We start from the raw sequence: 21,984 nt of genomic DNA, 5'->3' as shown, positions 1-21,984 counted from the left end.
TCCCTTATTCATCAAAATAAGAACTCTTCCATATATCAATTCTAAGCATTCTCCTCTCTTATCACCATCTCTTATCTTTTCAGTTTACTCCTACTACTACAGCAACTGCAGTAATTTTGAGATATGCAATTCAGCAATCTATCAATTTTTCATTTCTCTTATACTCATTTCCCTCCTCTAACTGGTTTAAAATTCATGGTACATCAGACAATCATTTCCTTGCCTCTTTCATGCTAACTCAGCCTGGGTTAAACTCTATTGCTCAACATGGCTGGTGAAAATGACAAAGCTATGCTGACATGTCTCACTTTGAGGTAATGTCCTTGAAAATTATGTGGGCCCTTACTTATAGTTGCTCTATGCCGCCATCTCCTAGTAGATGCCCCTTTTACTCTCCTAGCTACTTATATCATAGCTTCTCTTCCAAGATTTTCTCCCTGCTCTCATTCTCAGTGATGAACTTGGTTCTTATTTCACTGAGGAAGAAGTCAATCAGAAGCACACTTCATAAATCTCCTACCACTACATTCAAGCACCGGCCAACATCTGGACTTGTGTGCTCTGCTTTTCCTACTGTTACTATGGATAAGCTGTCCATGTACCTAAGATCTCATTCCCTTCAAAAATGTAAGGACATACCCCAGAAATTAATTCTCTCCTCTCTCTATAAGAGTATCAATTTTTCACCTTCTATTAGATCATTCCTAGCATCACATAAACATGCTCTTGTTTCACTGATGTTATGTTTTTAAATACCCATTTATCTCCTCTTTCCACTTAGTGCTCCAGTATACTGATCCCCTTTAGAGCAAAACTCCTCAAAAGTTAGAGTCTATACATGTATTCTTCAATTCCTGTCCTCTACTTCTCTTCTCTAACTAGGCTTTTAGCTCATCAAACTTCTTATTGATAAGGCCAGTTGTCAGCCCTGTTACTGAGTTTGTGACCAGTTCTTATCTTACTAGTCCCATCAACATTTGATAGAGCTAAGAATGCTTTCCTCTTCGAACCTCTTGCTTCAGTTGGGTTCCAGGACACCATGCTCTGCTAGTGAAAATCGACACAGATCCCCATCTGGCTCCTCCATATGACTCACGTCACAATGTTGGAGAGTCTAGAGTCTCGGTCATTAGATCTCTTCTCTCCCTACACCTGTCCCCTAGGTGATCTCATCTGGTCTCCTGGCTTTAAATACCATCTACATGCTGATATCAACTCTATTTACATCTTTAGCTCTGACTTCTATCCTGAGCTCAAAGCACACATATCCAACTGCCTTCTAGATAGCTCCACTCAGATGTCTAAGAAACATTTTAAATCTCATGTGTACAGAGCCAAACAATTGGTCATCAGCTCACATGTGCTTCCATAACCTTTCCCATTTCAGTGAAAATCAATTCCTTTCTATCTCGTGTCCACGCCCTAGACCTTACAGCTATGCTTTACTCTCCCATGCTCTCTCCTCTCTTACTCCAGACCAGTCTGACAGCAAATCTAGATCACTCACCTTTAAAAGAAATCAAAACATAACCACTCCTCACCAACTCCACTTTCCCTCTCCCTTGGTGGCTCTTCTTCGGCACACTTGCTTCCTTGCTCTTTGAGCACTCCAGTGAATCTATACTTCAGGGTCTTTGCCCTATCTGTTCTCAGGTCTAGAATGCTCTCACAGCTCACTCCCTCACGACCTTTGGGTTTTCATGCAAATGTCATGGGTGAGGCCATCTCTGATCACCATTTCTACAATTACAAATCTCACTTCTCCAAGCACAACCTCATCCTTTCTCTGCTTTAATTTTATTCATAGCATATCAACTCCTAATTTACTATATGTTTACTTATTTTGTTTAATCTTTAGTAAATGCTCTCCCAGAGAACTTTGTGCGATCATGCAAATGTTTTATTATCAGTGATACCCAATGTGGCTACTGCCAGCTATGTATGGCTATAGAGCAGTTAAAACACATAGTTTAATTAATTAATTTTTTAGGGCTGCACCCCAGGCATATGGAAGTTCCCAGGCTAGAGGTCAAATCAGAGCTGTAGCTGCTGGCCTGCGCCAGAGACACAGCAACACTGGATCTGAGCTGTATCTGTGACCTGTGCTGCAGCTTGTGGTAATATTGGATCCTTAACCCACTGAACAAGGCCAGGGATTGAACTCACATCCTCACAGACACTATGTCAGGTTCCTAACCCACTGAGCTACAACAGGGACTCCTAGGTTAATTAATTTAAATTTAAATTATCGTATATGGCCAGTGGGTATCCTTTTAGACAGCACAGCTTGGATATATAAGCTACCTGAGAAAAGGGGACTTCTGATTTTTTCAGACTGATATAACCCCAGGACTGAAATATCATCGGACACATGGTTGGTGCCCAATATGTATTTGGTGAATGGATTACGTAATTTCTTTTCACCCCAGTTTCATTTCCCTGATTCAGCAATGACAGAGGCCATGGTATTTGGTTGAGGAAGGGAGCACAGGTTACATGGTTTAGCTCCCATTCACCCTGCAGCCCTCTGTGCAAAGCATGAACTTTGCAGTGACGGGTGGGCTTCCTGAGCGGGTGACTTCCTTGTAAAGATGGACACCAAGTTTTTTGGGCCTGTAGCTTTCTCTCTCCTTTCTGACACCACTTTCATGACCAATGTGAAAAGAACGGCAAGGACACAGTGAGAGAGCCGTACAAACGCCTATCTCTGTCTACTGTCACTGCTTTGATGACAGAGGTACTTAGGGCTCCTTTTTTTTCCCTTCAATCTTTTCGTCTACTTCAAACCCTGTGTAGGTACTCAACATTCAGCTGAGAGACAGTCCCAACTCTCACTGAGTTGAGAGAGGCCAAATCTGAGAAAGGCCAAGTAAGAGCCTGAGAGAAAGAAAAAGATCACACATAAGTGTAAGCTCCTTAAACTCAATAGTGATTATCCTTAGAATGTAAATTTCATCTCTCTATCAAGGAAGAAGTTTCATCAGTTTTACATGGAGAAAATTTGACATCATCCTATGTCTGGGACAAAAATCAAATATACATTCCTTAGTCCTTGGAATTTGTTTCTGTGCAAAAACATCTCCTTCTCCCACTTTGTATTACTCCTTTATTTATCTTTTAATAAAACATCAAGAGAGAAGAGGTACACAGGAAGCTAGATTTACCTCTTTCTGTTGTTACAAGGAAGGACTCAAGTCCTTCATGTTGGGAAGTTTTAAGCTTCCCACAGCCAACATGACCTTCGAGGAGAGAAGGAAAGAGGGACGAAAAAGAGAGAGAGGGAGAAAGAGATGAAGCTATTAAGCCAAAGGGATGAACTTAATAAACCTGCATCCCTATGGTGACGCAATTGCTCTACACATCCTGGCCTTGCCATTCCTTGTTTTCAAAGTTAATTTCTGATATAATCAAACATAGACAGAAAAATATATTTGACCAGCTCTGAAGCCAGACCATCTGGGAATCCTGGCTACAGCTCTTTTATAAATATGGCATTTCCTATCTTTTTTCAAGCTATAGTTCCCTCATCTATAAAATGGAGATCATAGCAATACTGCTTATCTTACAGTGTTGTTAAAAGATTATAAAAGGACCATGCTACTATAGATTATAAGTGTTTTTTAATGTTTTTAGCTCTTGCTATTCTAGCTAGATAATTTTTAAAATTTTTTTATTGTTATTTTCCCAATATGATTTTTTTCTACTGTACAGCATGGTGACTCAGTTATACATACATGTATACATTTTTTTTCTCATATTATCATGCTCCATCGTAAGTGACTAGACATAGTTCCCGGTGCTACACAGCAAGATCTCATTGCTAATCCATTCCAAAACCAATGTTTGCATCTTTTAACCCCAAGCTCCCAATCCATCCCACTCCCTTCCCGCCCCCCACCTTGGTAACCATGAGTCTATTCTCCAAGTCCATGATTTTTTCTGTGGAAAGGTTCATTTGTGCCATATATTAGATTTCAGATATAAGTGATATCATACGGTATTTGTCTCTCTTTCTGACTTACTTCACTCAGTGTGAGTCTCTAGTTCCATTCATGTTGCTGCAAATGGCATTTTTCTTTTTTATGGCTGAGTAGTATTTCATTGTGTATATACACCACATCTTCCTGATCCAATCATCTGTCGATGGACATTTGGGTTGTTTCAATTTTTAAACCATTCTATTAGTTGGTCCTAATACTCATTTTATAGGTGAGGACTAGAGATATCAGTTCTTTAAACAGAGATTTAGTGTCTGAATAAGGACTAGTACGCACGTCTCCTAACTACTTAGTGTATTTCTCAATATCCCACTCTGACACTCACTATGTCCCCTGACTCCTCTCCCTCTTTTTCTTGATTGTTACATAAAAGTAAAAGAAGTAATTAGGCCTAGGAAAACTAGAGGTAGAAACTGCAGTTTTGGTTACAAGTAAAAAGTCACTCAGCATTCTGCTCTTCAAGTCTTTCTCTTTTCTCATGTGGGAGTCATCAAAATCAGCACAGATCAGGCGGAAGTTCTCTGCCCCCAACCCCAGAAGGAACAGATCCATTCACATAGAGACCTGCCAGGCTATTATAACACCAAACCTCTATCCTATGTGGAAGGCGGCTCTAGGGCTACCTGTAGATAGACAGATGAGGCAAAGTGTAGGGGAGTTTAGCTTATAGATGATAAAACTTCTAAACCTTTGGGAGATTTATTCTAGAGTGATCAAGAGTCAATTGCAGCTATTTACAAGAGCCAAGCCATGGAAGTAACCTAAATGTTCATTAACAGATAATTGGATAAAGAAGATGTGGTACATACATATATACAATGGACTATTACTGAGCAATAAAAAAATAACGACGTTTGCATCAACATGGATGGACCTAGAAATTACCTTACAAAGACAAATATCATATGAGATCACTAATATGTGGAATATAATAACAATGATACAAAATAACTTACAAAACAGAAAAAGACTCAAAGATTTCAAAACCAAAATTATGGCTACCAAAGGGGAAATGTGAGAGGAGGAGGGATAAATTAGGAGGTTAGGATTAACATATACACACTACTATATATAAAATAAGTAACAAGGACATATTGTACAGCACAGGAAAATTTATTCAATACTGTGCAGTAGCTTACATGGGAAAAGAATCTGGAAGGAATGGATTTGTGTATAAATGATTCACTTTGTTGTACATCTGGAACTTACACTACTTTGTAAGTCAACTATACTCCAATAAGGTTTTTTTTTAAAAAAAAAAAAAGAGTTAAGTGCAATTGACTTTCCTCTTGCCAAATACCTGAACACATCCTCTGGAAACATTCACACAATGTACTACACTGGAAAGAATAAGAAGCTGGGCTCTTGAACAACCTTGGGCTATTCCTTCAGTTGGGCACTTATCAGTTATCAAGTCTGGTACTCAATGATTTACCCTTAAACAACCTGAAGTGGTGTCTCTTCTTAATTGCTGAGACCCCGTTTTGCACCCTAGTGCCAAATAGTCCTCCTGAGACTACTGAGTAAAACAACAGGAAAAGTTCCAATAACCATCACAATCCTTAATAAAATGCAGCTCTTAAAGTAGACGACCTTCTGGAACCATCCCAAGTAGCCTGACACTCCGCTGTTTTCTTTAGGGACTTCGTGAACCCATCAGTTACTGAAATTAGGTACATTTAATAAATGTTTCCCTCTGCTGGCTACTTGGACAGTAAGAGCAATTTTAGGGACTCCTTATGTGTGCCTTAATCAGATGATTACCCTAAAACAGGAAGGAATTATTGTGCATAAGAACTGTGCTGGGAGGAGATGTTTTTAATAGAAATAACATCTGAAGAAACTGCTTAGATCCAGAAAACTGTAAATAAATGAACAGAGCTTGCAACACATTTTGTATTTGAGATAAGTGATTCTAAACAAGATGACTGGATTTTACACAGTGCTCAAATACATGTTGTGAAACCCAGATCAGACATACTTGCCGAAACATCTTAAATTTAGAGTTAAGTAATGACTGGCCAAATAAATACTGAGTGCACTACTAAATAAATTAAATCTGGTCTCTCTAGGCTTACCTTTGTCTTCATCACTAGCTACATCAATTCTTCTACCTTTCTATTTTCTGTCTTATTTTAAAATTTTGATCACAGTACTATCAGAGGTAAATTTCCATATATTATTCAAAAATAAACATTTTCTTTTATGTTATACTGTAGTAAATTTCCTTGCTTTATGAAGAAAACTTGTTTCTCAAAAGGCAATCAGTCACAATAGATATGGTATAACGCCAATCACCACTAGAAATGTTCCCTGTTTTATTCCTTTTTATCTTCAGCAACATGAAGAGCACATAAAAACTTTTTAGATGTTTACAGAAATACTTACTAGGTGAAGAAATCTGCTGTTTGTTCCAGATACCATTAGCTTGTCCTACCTCAATGAGCTGGGCCAGCTAGACCGACTCCTCATTATGTGGATGTCTGGGATATTCATTTCATCAGCAGATGGGATCTCCCTAAATCTATGGACTCATGCCTTTTGCTACTAATTATGCAGTTTTAACCCTAAATTTGTTTGAATCATTTAAAAACAGGATAGTTCTATTTTGTTATCAAGACAGCAATCCAGAGCTGTTCAACTCCACTAAAAGTGGTATACATTCAACTTGTAATCCAAAGCACAAGAAAATTTTAATACTGTATAACATTGCTTAAGATTTGTTGAGAGCCTAATAAAGTGTGAGTTTTTAGGTTGAAAAGGGGACATTTTTAAAATCTTCAGAAACTTATGAAATAGGAAGTCCCATTTACAGATTGATTCCCTGTAAGAGGAAATTGATTCTTACTAAGGTAAAATAAGTTGCTCAACCTCACATAATTAGAAAAGTAGCGAAAACAAGTGTTAGTCCTAGAAATTTATACTCCAAAGTCTGCTTTTTCCAACCACTATCTAAACACCAGCTGGTAGGCTAGCTATTGTTTCTTTTCTTTCTTTTTTAGTTTATTTTGGGGTTTTTTTGGCAACAAACATGATACAATAGGAATGCTTATGAAGATATCTTGAACAAACAAGATAAAACTTTTCAAGTAAAAGAAAACAATAGATTAGACTATAGAATTTAAATATATTTTTTAATTAGGGCATTTGATTTTTTAAAAAAGAATAATCATCTACTACACAGAAATCAATAAATATCTTTTGAGACTGGACAATGAGTGAAGTGATGTTTTTGGTCTGGGGATACATAGTAGTTAATAATACAAAATAGCTTCAAATTGCATAGTTTTAGCAAATAGTGATTAGGACAAGTGATAAAAGATGATGATGAGTATACAGAGAAGACAGGAGTGAAATCTCCGGGAGGCTAATATCTGAGCTGAGAAAATAGCCAGGGCACACTGAAGGAGAGAAGGTTCCAATCAGAAGGTATATCCTACACACAGACCTGACATGGATTTGGCCAGTTAGAGATGGAAAGATTTGCAATATTGTAGCATAATTAAAAAAGAGAAGACCAAGGAGGATAAAGAGGAAGAGAGTGGAAAGAGGTCATGAATGGTAAGAAGTGCACATTGTACTGTAATTTAGGAAGAGAATATTAAGCATGGGGTTGATCTGTAATAGACTGTCAATGATTTGGTAAGATATTTCTGAAACAGACAGCTCCTGCAGTTTACAAATTCTATAAAGGCATATAAATGAGGAAAACAGTAGGGAAGGAAGACCTTAACCTATACATTTAAATAATTACATGTAACTCTAGCTAAGTCATTCCTGAATAAAGACTGAACATTAGAGAAACATGTAGTAATCAAGGTAGAGACTGACAAATAGATATTCATAGTGCCAGACATTTCTGTTTTGCTTCTACCATTAACATATATATCTAATTAGTTTATACAGGTGACTCATTTAGATTGAAAACTTCCTCACACTGAAAATCTGAAGAAATAAAAGGAGATAAATAAGAGTTTACAATCTGGTTAGATCATACAATTTCTTATGGAACAAGCTGGTACTGAGATTTAGTGAGGTTAAGGGTTAGAGATGGGATGAAGAAACTTCTTTAAAATAAGCACTACATTTAAAAAACAACTTGGAAGAAAATTATATATCTCTATATCTCATCATATTTCATATTGTTTGAATGAAAAATACATCAAACTTTGAAATCAAAATTTCTTTCTACTAAGGGACCTGGAAGAATTCTACTGGACTCTTCTAAGGGAACTGGTAGAGTTCAAAGTACTTTACTGAGGAATGATTAGGTTACTTAGGCAAAGAGATAAGGGAACATCCATGGAAGTGACTCTTGGTCTGAAACTACCTGAGGGAAATATTGTGCAGAGGAGGCTAATTAACCATAACACTCTGGAATCATAAGAGTTTGTATTAAGACAGTTGCCATAATTCCTGGTGCCTTATCGGTGACAAGGAACCCCAGTATCACCTGGAACAAGCGTGGAGGTTCTGTGGAAAGAAAGTGAGGGAGAAGAAGAGATATGTGGATCTCTAGCCATCTCTGAAGGAGAAAGTCAACTACCTATTTCAGATGTTTTAAAATATCTTGAAATATTTAGATATGTTAAACATTTTAAAATAACTATATATTTAGAATTTATTTTCATATTAGAATGCAAAAGAATTTTGACACACGAATTCTGAACCCAGCTTACTTGTATGAAAAGAACAGGATTCCCAAATTTAATAGGTACAACATCATCAATATCTTGTCATATTTATAGTATCACATATTGCAAAGCATTTTTTCAAGTTCATGACCTAGTTGATTCTCAAAACAGCCCTATACTTCGCCAAAACAAGTATAGTTGGTACTATTTCTGTTTGAGAGACAAGAATATTAAGTCACAGATATGTGAGTTGGTAGCCAACTAGACCCAATGTATAAATCAACTAATTCCAAATCCTGTGTCCTTTCTTTACATAACCAGCCCTGTGTTTCTCAAAGTGTGATCCCTAGACCAGGAGGCTCAGCACTCACCTAGGAACTGGTTGGAAATGTAAATTTCAGGCCCTCCTCTATACCTAATGAATCAAAAATTCTATGAATAGAGCCCAGCACACTTAACTAGTCCCCCACGCCACCCTGGTGACTTGGATGCCTACTGGTTCTGAAGTCACAGTGCTAGACCATAGTGATTCCCCAGCTCATGGGAGTCGTGTGAGGAAAACTTCCTGCAGGAGGAAAAGTACACATTCATTCTCCATATTTCCTTCATAATTCCATTATCCTCACATGTGTCAGTAGACGATGATCAGTCACACAGCTGTGGCCCATATACTCACACTACCAGCACCAACCTATGAATTACTTAATGAATCATTTGCTACCTGCTTCTTCTTTGTATTGATTTGATTTGTAAAGTGAGCTGGAAACCAATCATTTTCCTTAGAGTGATCACCGCAATAAAGGGTCAGAGCCTGTGGTCATACAGATTTCAGGCCAAGGAAGAACAATTCGTTTTTGTCTGAGTCAAAATCCAGCACATTGAAAGACCCTACTACATAAAATTTCTCCCTCATAATATTTTTGTTTGTTTGTTTTACATTATAATGCTATTTTAATTTTTACTTTCTCAAGATTCTACTCAATCATTGGAACTCTGTAGAGGAATAAAATGGAAATCTAAGCTATAATTTTAGTATGGCCTTTCACTGGGATTTTTAAAATAAAAGCTCTAAAAGTAAAATACTATGTAACACTTTAGAATGTCATCAATCATAACACAAAATAATTGTAACTATTTTCTTATAAATCACTATGTAAATTAAAAAACCACTGCCAACCAATGAAATGCCATCAAACATGAGGCATTCCAATTAAGACATACTAAAGTACTAAAAAGTACATCTTAGTATCAGTAAAATATAGTACACATTTTACTGTATAGTTGTGGCTGGCATCTTCTTTCAGAATGCTTATGTATTTTCTTTTCAAAAGCAATGCTCATCCAGCTCCAGTTATAGTCATTTTTCCCTTTGAAGTTAAGCAGTAGTCATCCTAGCCTAAGAACTGTTTCATAACATCAGTAACTAAGCACTGTAGATGGAAAATACCCTTCTACAGTTTGGTATCTGAGTTGCTATGTGGTGTAAGGAATCAGGCGATTGAGAAAATGAAGGCAGGGTAATAGTGGAACACAGAGCACTCAATGAATAAATCCTGAATAAATGCCAGTCATTTTAAATATAAAATCATCCCCAAATTTAAGATTTCTAAGTTTTCATATGCTGACATTTCCCTTCTTAATTAGCTACCTTACTTCTTTATATTGGCTGTTGGATACATATAAGGAAGCAATGTTGCATAAGGCATTTACAAATATAAATGTCCTGTAAATCCACTTCACCCTGTCTTTGTAGGGGTCAATGTACTTGCATAAGAGCACAACAAAGAGACATGCTGAAACACAGAAATTCTGAGCTGAACTGAAGACTAAGTTCCTGACTAATTCTTGCACAAGATGCTCCATGAAAAGTAGTGCACATAGTCTGCAAACTGGTAAGATCTCATATATTTAAAAGAGCTCTGCTGACTTTTTTTGACTTGGAGAATTTCATATAAATAAGACATTTTGTTGGGAAAGTATCTTTTATTTTTTCTGTATTTACACAATTCTGAGTAAGTTTTACAGTAACTAAAAACTCTTATTTATCTGGGATGTTTTCAATAACTCATTGAGTCAAGTGGAAATTATGTTGAACTGGATGTTAAAAGACATGCGATCAAGTTGTGGTTTTGTTATTTGAGCAAGTCAATTTTTTGTCACTTTTTTTTAATTTGGAAATTTAAGTGACTGCTAAATCCTCTTTAGTGACTTCAGGCTACAAAAAAGTGCATCATATATATTATCTCATTTAATCATAAAAAGGAAATAATGCAGGGAAGCAGTGAGGACAGAGCCTGGCACAGAGAAAACACTCAATAATTTCCAGTAGGTATTATTTTCTATCATCAATAACAACAATACTGCCAGGAGGAAATTAATATTCCCCTTCCAGTTAAGAAAACAATCTTCAAGAGGTTGAAATGACATTCTTGTGGTCATTCTAAGGGCCCAGGCCAGGATTATGACTTGTCTACTGGATGACAAGACGTTTTCAACCTCAGAGCCTTAGTGCCCTCCACCATCACTGGTTTAAGGAATAGTTACAGAAGGTAGAAGGCATTCTTTCCTTTAGCTGCTTCCCTCCAAGTTAAGTGCTTCATACTGAAAGAGAGAGAGACAGAAGTGCAAACTGACTAAATAAAGTCAGGTGCGGTAAAGGATTTCACTTCAACACTGTTCACAGCATTGACAACCTGAAAACAACTTAAAGGTCCACTGATAGGAAGGTAGATAGAGTACACTATGGAAATGATCCAGAATAGGAAAAGTAAAAGGGTATATAAATATTCCTAAGCCTATGTCAAAAAATGTATTAAAAGTCAAAAAAAAAGCAAGTTCCCTAACCCGTATGTACAGAATACAAATGTTAATACTTTTGCTATATATGGTCAATTAAAAACCATATTCACGAAAATAATACTGTATAGTGTGTGTGTGTGTGTGTGTGTGTGTGTGTGTGTGTGTGTGTGTTGGAAAATGCCCAAATGATGACACTGGTTAAGAGTAGACGGGAATAAGACTTAGAGATGGTGATTCAGTGATTAAAGGGGAATCTGCATTCATCTGCAATTTTTATTTCTTTTATAAACAAAATTCTTGGAGCAAAAATAATAAAACTATTTAGTTGCTGCCAATTCTAAATAGTGGAAATAATGAAGTTTGTTACATAATTCTTTTTGTTATTCTTCATCTTTCAAATCACTCAAACCAATAAAGAAATCCAAATTCAGAATTGGTCCATGATTTTAAACAAAATTTCTTATTTCCCATATTATACTAGTTTATTCTCTCTAAAATGATCATATATCAATGTACAAATCTTTCATGTGAAGTTTAATAATTGTTTACAATGTCAGTATGACTTCCAGTTACAAGACATGAAGACTAGCCTGTATTGCAAGACATATCTGAAGTTTGTTTTATGGATAAAGAAATCTTTGGAAAAATTGAACACTCATTTCTTTCTTTCTTTCTTTCTTTTTTTTTTTTTTTTTTTAGTGTTTGCTCCAAAGTTCAGTAAAGTGGAACAGAATAACTCATAGTGTGAGAGGCAAATCAGTAAGTAAAGACAAACTCCTCTCTGCCAAAAAGTAAAAAGAGAGAGTGTGTATATATGTATCTGTGTTTGCAGTAAAGCCTATGGACCTCTTCTCAGAATGTTTTAAAATGTATACAATAAGTACACAGATAACATAATAAACTACACTGAAAAGAACTATGAAACATGGAAGAAAGTCATGGTATAATGCATCTAATTTCGTATTACTGCATCAAAAAACTATATTGAGCGGCAGGTCTGATACAGACCATCATTTCAAAGTAAGTGAGAGTAATTGATCACTGGAAATATTTACACAACAGTAAAGTGATATGAGAATAGCTATTATTTCTACTGGTGACAAGATCACCTGTTTTACTGATATAGCTATGGTTTGTTACCTATATTTATAATGGGAGGAAATACATTCCTTAATTCATGTAGCTAATAAGGAGCAATATTAGTAAAAATAATGTAATTTTCTCCATCTAAGTTCATGAACCACATGATTTTTACCCCTGGATTCCTAGGAGGTCTGTGGACTCAAATTTAAGGAACTCTGAGTTGGACATATGCTCACCATCCATTCATCTAACCCCATTTCCAAACTATTACTCAAATATTCTGCAGGTTGTAAAATTAGATAACCAAGTATGCTCATTTCTTGATGTAAAGAATTAAGCAGCATCTCAGTAAGGGCAGGAAGGTAGGTCTATTTGTAAGTAGACCTTCTGCATCTATTTTTACATTTGAAAAGTTCTTTTGTTTATCTTCTGAGTCTTAGCTGTGTTTCAGATAATCCAATTGCTAAAAAAGTATCACTGGATAATTTATTCTGCATTAGCATATTAATAATGTCAAGATCCAAGAACACCTCAATATACCAAGACAAACTGCACAGCTTTTAGGCAGGTAGGGCCTAAGATATTCTCATCACAAAATAATGGTGCTTTTTTTAAAAAATCATTGTAAAGTATTCCATTTGTCCCCAAACTTATTATAATGTGAGAATGCATATGGAAATGAAAATGTGAGATATAGGTGCTTCTCTCTCTAACCTTTTAATTAAATGGACATACACTTATTATTTACCTAGAATCCTGCATAGCTTCCCAAGACCTCTGACCATTCTGACCATTTTGTTCAAATAAGATAAAAAAAATTCTTCTTACAACATTTGCCAGGTGTATTTTGTATTTAAATACATCATCTAAAATATTAAGACTTTTCTTGAATGTTTAGAGTTGTTGATAACAATAAAATTCAAAACTATTAATTCACAATGCTTAATCATGTATCCTTATGTTGTAGTATAATTATTTCCCTCATCTCCCACTTTTTTTTTCTGATTAAGAAACTTTACTACAAAATTAGCAAGGAACAAAGTTGAGATTCATACATAGATATTCTGACCCCAAAATGAACTCTTCCACACTCTCCTATAATTTTTCCTGCTTATTTCTGCTTTATTATTTAAAGGATTCACTCCCGCAAAGTCCTGTTTTTCTGAGCAGATAGGAAATGAGTTATTTCCATCATCTAGATTCTAGTGTTAATACTCAATGCTTTTGCCCAAGGCCCACTGTTGCAAGGAAATCATTACTTCTTGATTTAATATTATATTATTTTCAATAATATTTCTATTAAAGGAAATATTGGATAAGTGATTACTGTCAGAAACACAGGTTTGTGTTAACTGAAATACTATAGGAGTCATTAACATGTGGCCTAAAGCCTATAAAGAACTGACAGTGATGGGGATAGCAGTGCCCAAAACAAAAATAATCATGAAATTCTAATTCAAGTAGCATCAAATATACTGGAATAAAGCGTCTGGCCTACTTTAAAATCAAGCATGAGTTCATTTTACCTTTACTCATTAAAAAATAATAAAGTTATTTAGACCATGTGCCAGGCACTGGTCCAGCTTCTGAGGACACAGCATAGACGTATACAAGAGATGCTAACCTGATGGTAGACAGATGGGAGGATACTTTAAATAATCAATTCTAGACAATATTCCCCAGTTTCCACCCTATTCTAAGAGAACTGAGGGAATTCAAGTTTAAGGTTGATCCTTCATGAAGTGGTATTTAATAGCTGTCTTTCAGACACTCCTTTTCTCCACACCTGTTTGCTGCAGCTTGAAATTCTATCACAAGAAGACAAAGCATTGATTCCACAATTACAGATAAATAATAAAATATGCAACTGCCGAAAATAACCATCACACTCGCTGAAATTTTCTCATTTTTAAAAAGTAGAATCAGGTAATAAATAAAACACACTGACTATGATCGAGTTCCCTACAAGTTTTGATAATGGGGAGAAAATTAGAGAATTTGGATAGCTACCAATATTTTAAGATAGGAGTAGAATCATCAGTGAGGGAAGAGCAAGAAAAAAAAGTGCACTTTGGCTCATTCTGCCTTCAACTCTGTGGACAAGTGAAGTGTGTAGGCAGAGGACCAAGGGAACCACACAGCCCTGAATGTACATGGGGGGAAATGCACATACAATCATCACCGGCAGATGAAGTAGTTCAACATAGTCTCATAAGCTTAATGAAGTTGTTCCTTGGCACTTATTTGCTGACTGCTTTAGCAGTCAACTTCTCAGAGACTTATTTTTGGTGAACTGACCAATTAAGGAATTTTTGTCCTTCCTCAAAGATAACTCACAGCAAAGGATGAATTCATTTTGACAGGTATCTTCCCCGTAACAGTGTTTCTCCCTGACATACAGGCATTCACATGGGGGAAAATTAGAGGATCAATGAAAAGGACAACAACATTCTATCAAGAAAAAGAAGGTAATTCAAGAATCTAAGGCATGTTATTTGATTTTTTTCCCCACTATCATCTATTCTTTCTTTGTCAAAATAACACTTGTGTATTTGCTGAGGGAAACGGTTTCTACCTCAAGGACTATAAACTATTCCATGTTTATAAAGGAAGCATGCTTTTAAAGGTCCTACATGGCTATCATCTCACAGTGACTTTTGCATTATTTTGAAGAAAGGAAAACTCATGCAGATGATAAAAGCAATTTGCACAGGTAAGTTCACTACCTGAAGCCAAAGAAAGTAGAAAATATATAAATGTGTTGAAAAGAAAGGAAAAATATGTTTCACTGTGAAGTGGATTTGAACTAAAGAACCTCTGTTGTTTTAAATGATGGCAATACTGTTAAACCAGGGGGTGCTGCAATACAGTGAATCAATTTTATTCCAACACATTCTCTAAACATGGCACTTAGTTGTCATGCCAGCCTTCTCAAACTGTAACTTGAAGACAATATGATCCAAATGAGAGTATTTAAAAAGAAAAAATACTAACTTTAAGGTGAAGTTTGCTATAAGGTTTAGGGTTGGACACAGAGTTACTGATATTCTTTTCAGCTTGGGCCTTAATCCTGGTGGTTAATTGAAAGAACAGCATAGATGTCAAATAACTAATCCAGATAACTTATTTAAAACTTCAGCACAAACAAATCTGAATATTCTTTCTGTAGTCTCACAGCAGAGAACATTTAATATGTAAAGAAATGAGAAGAGAAAAGCGAAAGGAAGAAAAACAGTACTAGCCAAGAATCAACTTTAATTTTAAATCATATGGGCTTTTATCATAGTATCAACCAATTCTTTAAGAAAAATCAAGAAGTTAATTACATGTTTAAAAACAAACAAAAACACTTGTTATTTTGACTTAATTTATCTTTTCCTTTCAGAGTTACCAAACAAAATTTTTTTAGAGGGTATATTCAATGTGCTAAGACAATAAAAATTTTAAATCCTTCAACATTCTACTTGGGGAAAGAGTGAGCTTTGCAGGAATGGGAAAATCTTAGGAAAGGAATTTGTTTCTTTAATTTCTTTTTCTTCTTCTTCTTCTTCTTTTTTTTTTTTTTTTGTCTTTTTGCCTTTTCTAGGGCTGCATCTGCGGCATATGGAGGTTCCCAGGCTAGGGGTCGAATTGGAGCTGTAGCTGCCTGCCTACACCAGAGCCACAGCAACAGCAATGCGCGTCTGCAACCTACACCACAGCTCACGGCAATGCCAGATCTTTAACCCACTGAGCAAGGGCAGGGACCGAACCCGCAACATCATGGTTCCTAGTAGGATTCGTTAACCACTGAGCCGCAACGGGAACTCCTGTTTCTTTAATTTCTACTCACTTTTTATGTGAGGTTTTAGCTTACTTCTAGTCTCATTCTGGGACTCCCCTCAAATGGAGAATGACTTCTGACATGGGACAGTGAACGACCAGTATTAACTGTCTGACCAGATCAGAGCAATATAAATGCATCTTCCAGGTACTTAGAAAGAAAAAGAGACAGAGAGACCCAGGCCAGGTATGAACTATTTGAAGAATACAGTATTTCAGTAATCCTAACCTCTACTCAGTGAGTGTGGCAGCATCTCTAGAAAATATCGCTGGCAAACTCAGGACTGCATGAGATGATCTGACAAACACTTGCTCAGTTATGATGTTCTGCTGTTTTTCATTAAGTATCAGGGAGTGAGTCACTGTCTGTCACAGATTGCTTGTGGAGGTAAGGGTCTTGGGCACCAAGATGGCTTCTGCAGTGTGCCCCCAAGTTTTGTATTCGCATGCATTTTATGAAACGTTTTTCTTTTTGGAAAAAATCCAGTAAAAGCCTTATGCAATTTCCGCTAACTACATAGTCAGGGTGAACACTTGGGTTTCAACCCCAATTATTTCAGATGTTAAAATAAATTTTTTTTCTCACCTGTGAAATATGTGAACTGTTTTAGATAGACTCTACTCCATCCTCTGTGGGTTCTAAGGTTTCCTCTCCTCATTGCATATCTTTTCCTTCTTAAATGGTAAATACTCAACAAAAATTCAATTATTAGATTATTTAAATTTTATGTCTGTTTGTTTTTCTTAGGAAACAAGTCAACTAGTAAGGAAGCAATGGTCGAATAGAAGAGATGTAGAAGAGAAGAAATAGATAAGGAGAGTTGAGGGTCTAGAGAGATTATAGATAAATTTATTTGGGGATAGAAAACAGCAAAGAGCTTTTCCCCAAATGATAAAGAAACATATGTAATGAAGGCTTTGGTGCATTTTACTAGAGCTAACTTGAGGTGGAAACTTCCCAAGATGGCATTTGAGATTTTAGTATGAATTTGACTTGGCAAAAAATGAACAAATAAACAAGCAAACAAAAAGAGTTCCTTCCAGCTTTTTCAGACTTGTTACAATTTTCCCCCTTGGCAAGGAGAAAGACCCAAATATAGACATTCCTCCATTCTGAGGGAGATTCTTGTATTTACTGGCCAGCAACACCTTTTCTAGATTTCCATCTTTGCTCCATATGTTTTCTGTTGTTTGAGTTTATCTCAGCTTAGGGTACAAGCATTTTTTTTCTTCTTTATTTAGACTAAACTATTCACCAATCTCGACCTAAATGAGGTTTATCTGTGGTGAAAAGACTGACTTCCCTGTGAGTGAAATTCCACGGAGAAAGAAAAAGGATAATAAAGATATCCAATATGAACAAACACCTCTCTATTCAATGTTGCCAAAACTGTGATTTATACTTTGTGTTTGTAGTGTTGGCCTCTTTTAATATATTTTCAATAGACAACAAGGCACCAAGAACCCTGGGTAAATAACTGATGTTAAAAATAGCTACTACCTAACAATGTTACTGGAAGAATTAGAGTTTCTGTACAGAAACTCTCTCACATGAGAAGCCAACTTAAAACAAAGGCTGGCATAATACTAGTTCTTTGGTTCTTTTCAAATTAATAAAACACACTTGCTCCAAACTCATCTCTCTCACTTAAAACTATTTGGGTTGTTTTTGATTTGTTTCTTTTCAGCCCCTACTAAAAATACACAATAGTGGCTCCTATTCTTGGTTTAATTTTACTTTTTTTCCTTTTTCCCTTTTTACAGCTATCCAGAGTACCAGCACAAATTTGTATGTGTGGACTAAATGTATGCCTTATTTTTATATTCAGAGAGCATGGAAATTCTTCTTCAAGAAAGCCCCTTTCTAGCTAGATTCCATTAGGTCATATTATTCAAATGCAACATATCACAAAATTTATTTGTTCATTTGGTGTCTAGTTTCTAAGGAATACAACCAAAAAAGTTAATTTCTGCACTATAAGAGAAAACTAGTAGAGATCCTGAGTGCTGCCCATAGGCACATATGAGCCTCTGAGCAACGGGAACCGCACTTTTGTACTCAGACCCAGCAGAACTCTACACCATTATCAGGTAACATATACACAACCCCACTTACAATGGAATAAAAACAGTGACTTCCAGTCTACTTGCAAAAGCCCATTGGTTTTTCTAGACCTTTCAAGGTTTACATATGTTACAATGTAACATATTTTAAATAGAAGCCCTATCACTTCTGGCTTTAAATAGCAAAAAATAGCTCCTGAAAAATATAAAGGCTCTGAAATGGCCCTTCAAGTCCACCAAAGGAAATGATTTGTTTAACTTTGTTTTTCTTAAAGGCCAATGTCTACAAAGGGATGAACCTGACAGCAGTAAACACCATCTGAAATATTTTCGAAAGTCTCAACGAAGTTTACGATACACATGTAAAAGGTGTTGTCTATTACTTACATTTTGCTGTCACTTTGTACCCTCCCAGAGGAGGGGCGTGGCCTTCTAATGCATCAAATCCAGCAGAAACCAGGACCATGTCTGGATCAAACTCTTTGGCCACAGGCTTCACCACAGTCCTGCACAGTAAAAAGGCAACCAGTTACATGTAGGAAAGGCGAATACCTTTAAAAATTGTGCAGTGAAAACAACTTGGCACAACCTCAAGAACTTCCCAAGAATAAAGAAAAGGGGAAAAGAAAACACGCTTGAGTGGATCAAAAACTTATTGTTTCCTTAATACTGAATCGCTGTTACTTTAGCATCCCTTCAGTCTTTTTTTCTTTCACCCTTTTTTCCTCTGAATTAAAAAAAATGCTTTGCAGGTACATTCTACAGCCTGTCATATTACATGAACATCTGTGGCTGTTTTACCCCACTGCCTTTAAAAAAACTGCTTCTTCCAAGGGAGTGACTAATGTTTTACAGAAGAAAGTCAAAGCTTTAGTGAAAACCCGGCTTGCTCCAGTTAGTGAGAACTTGGTGTAAATTTGAACTATAAATTTCTTTTGGGAAAAAGTTGCTTTTTCAACTTTTTTTAAGAAACATTTTAAAATATTTGTCGTGGTAGGGGGTGACTCTTGCAAAGGAAAAACACAAAATTCCTTTAATAGAATCCAGACTATAATGTTCAGTGCGTCCAAGGTCAGAGACACCAGGAATGTGGCAGCCTCATCCATGACAGCAGCCCCTGCTGGCTCCATTCAGACACTTCAGGACTTACCTCTTAAGCCTTCTCAGGCCTCCCTACCCTCTTCCTCCTCCGTGATGGATGTGAGAGAGAATGACTAATAGATGCTACTGGGCTTTATAAGATTAGTTTTTTAATGCAGGCTTCATTAAAAAACCTGTGTTTTTTAATGTGTGCTAGTATTTAAATTTAAATTTTCAAAGACTATTTAATGAAATGGGGATGGTTCACACTACAGTGAATTTAAAAACTAGTAAGTTCTCTACTGTGTGTTTGGGAGAAATAACTAAACCAAATATGAAAATAGCTCTCCTTGAATAGTGACAAAATTAAGTTCTTTTAATTTTTTATATTTGAAAATTTCCCAAATTTTTTACAATGACCGCATATTAGTTTTACACTTAAACCCTTCTGCATGGAAACAAAAATTGGTTCGTCATAAAATTTAAAAAATACTTATTTAAAACTTAACCTACCAGAGATAAAAATGAATTAAATATGTTTCATAACTCCACTACTGTCATAAAAGTACAAAACTTCAATCTTCCAGAATCATAAATAAATGTACTTGTAAGTGGCTTCCACAGTAGTCTTCCCAACAACTGGAAAGCCACTTATATCTGAATTGGCCCATCAGTGAAACGAAGCGCAAAGCTAATTTTGTTTACCATGTACCACTTAATAATTGTATTCTTCAATAAAGAACCTCTAAATAGCTACATTATCAGGAAAGGTATTCAAGTATTTTCCTTACTAATAATACCAATAATTTTCATAAAAGTATCACGTTATGATTTCACTTTTCATGTGTGAAATAGCATGTGACATATGTTGTTGGAATATTAAATGTTGGCATATATTGTCTCAAAGAATCCACAGTGTTTTATCAAGGTATTCCATCTATTTAGCCTGATCAATTCTATGTACTACCTTAGAGAACAAACATTCCTCTTAGGAAAATATGTAGGTAGATGAACAATGTCGTCCCTTCAATCATATGCATAGTAGTAACCGATTTTCTATCTATCTCCCCTCTTTTCTGAAGGATCCCCCCTGCCAACTCTTCTTTCTCTTCAATCTACACTTGTAAGTTGGCGTGAAGGATAAACCTTTTCCATAAAGGTTTCTCTCTCTATGTGGATATTAAGTACATATGCATGTATTTTTGATGGACAAAGATAGGTCAGGAGATAAGGAATGCCGACACAATTTTAGAATATGGAAAACTTGGAGATGATCAAAGTTTGAGAGCAGGGTACTGAAAAGATAAGTGAGAATTGCTTAAGACTGAGGGGTGCTTTTTGACTGGTGAATTCACTATAGGAAGATAGAGGGGAAAGCTGAAACCTAAGTATAAATCTTTGGAGAGGAAACCATGAAAAGCAAGACAACTCTCTCTCTCTCCATGGAGAAATAAACTGGCCAAAGAGAAAATACCTAGAGAGATGGACATTTGTTGAGTCACTCAGAACAGTCAGGTCTTTTTCCTCTATCTTCCTACAGTGAATTCACCAGTCAAAAAGCCCCTCTCAGTCATAAAGAACTCTCACTTATCTTTTCAGTACCCTGATCTCAAATATGATGCAATGTGTGAAGAAAGTTTTTAGCATGAAAGACAACAAAACTAACATGCAAATAAACAAACAAAAGGAAAGGAACTCAGAAATCAAGAGAAAACACAGGGAAGAGACTATAACTACAGAAATTTGGTTATTCTCAAAGACATAAGATAGTGCATCTATGAAATTAAAAGTAAGTGCTATTAAGAAAAAGAAGAAACAGCACACAAAATGTATGATAGACTGGATGATAAATTTGACAAATTCTCTTAGAAAGTACAACACAAAACAGACATGAAAAATTGGCAAGAAACTTAAAGGACCCATTTAGGAAATCAACATATGAAGGAAAGTCCAAGGAAAAAAATTTTTAATTTAGAATCTCATATACATCCAAACCATAAAACTGAGAGTAAAATAATAAAGTTTAAGGTATCCAAAATATCAAAACAAAAAGATTGTAACTCCCAAAAATATTATCAAAGGAAGGTATTAGATGCCTTCATCAAAATAAAAGCATAAACTAAAAAAGTGAGTCACAAACAAAACATTTTTATGAATGCTCATTTTTGCCAAAATTTAAAAAAATTACTCTAACATTAGAAAAAAAACAGTAGAAATTTGGTCTGCATTTGGAAACTAGGTATGGGCTGGAGTCAGTTTTTTTCCAGTGCAACTATTTTGTTAGTAAAGATCTTACCAGCTTACAGAGAAAAATGTCTATTTATGCCACATATTTCTAAATACATAGAATCTACTAATTTCTGTCTGAAGTAAATACCACATTTGCTATATTATCCCTAAATTCACAAATATGGATTTTCCAATTTCACATAGACTTTCAAAATGCTCTAACTTACAGGACTAATCCTATACATTTGAATTCACTCCTGAAAATAAAGAAAAAT

At 35.7% G+C, this 21,984-nt stretch overlaps 1 protein-coding gene across 13 annotated transcripts in view; it reads right to left on the bottom strand.

Annotated features, from left to right (window-relative positions):
• The window catches only part of HDAC9 (histone deacetylase 9), a 959,143-nt gene that overhangs the window by 113,284 nt on the left and 823,875 nt on the right, over positions 1-21,984 (bottom strand). For all 13 annotated transcript variants that reach the window (XM_047752014.1, XM_047752015.1, XM_047752022.1 and 10 more), the window contains one exon: positions 18,788-18,906. In XM_047752014.1, the coding sequence (XP_047607970.1) occupies positions 18,788-18,906 (119 nt within the window). The remainder of the gene's footprint in view (positions 1-18,787; positions 18,907-21,984) is intronic.

This window comes from Phacochoerus africanus, chromosome 11 (genome assembly GCF_016906955.1).
Source record: "Phacochoerus africanus isolate WHEZ1 chromosome 11, ROS_Pafr_v1, whole genome shotgun sequence".
Lineage (NCBI taxonomy): Eukaryota > Metazoa > Chordata > Mammalia > Artiodactyla > Suidae > Phacochoerus > Phacochoerus africanus.
The sequence above is the reverse complement of the archived record's forward strand: the minus strand, read 5'-3'. Positions and strand labels throughout refer to the sequence as shown.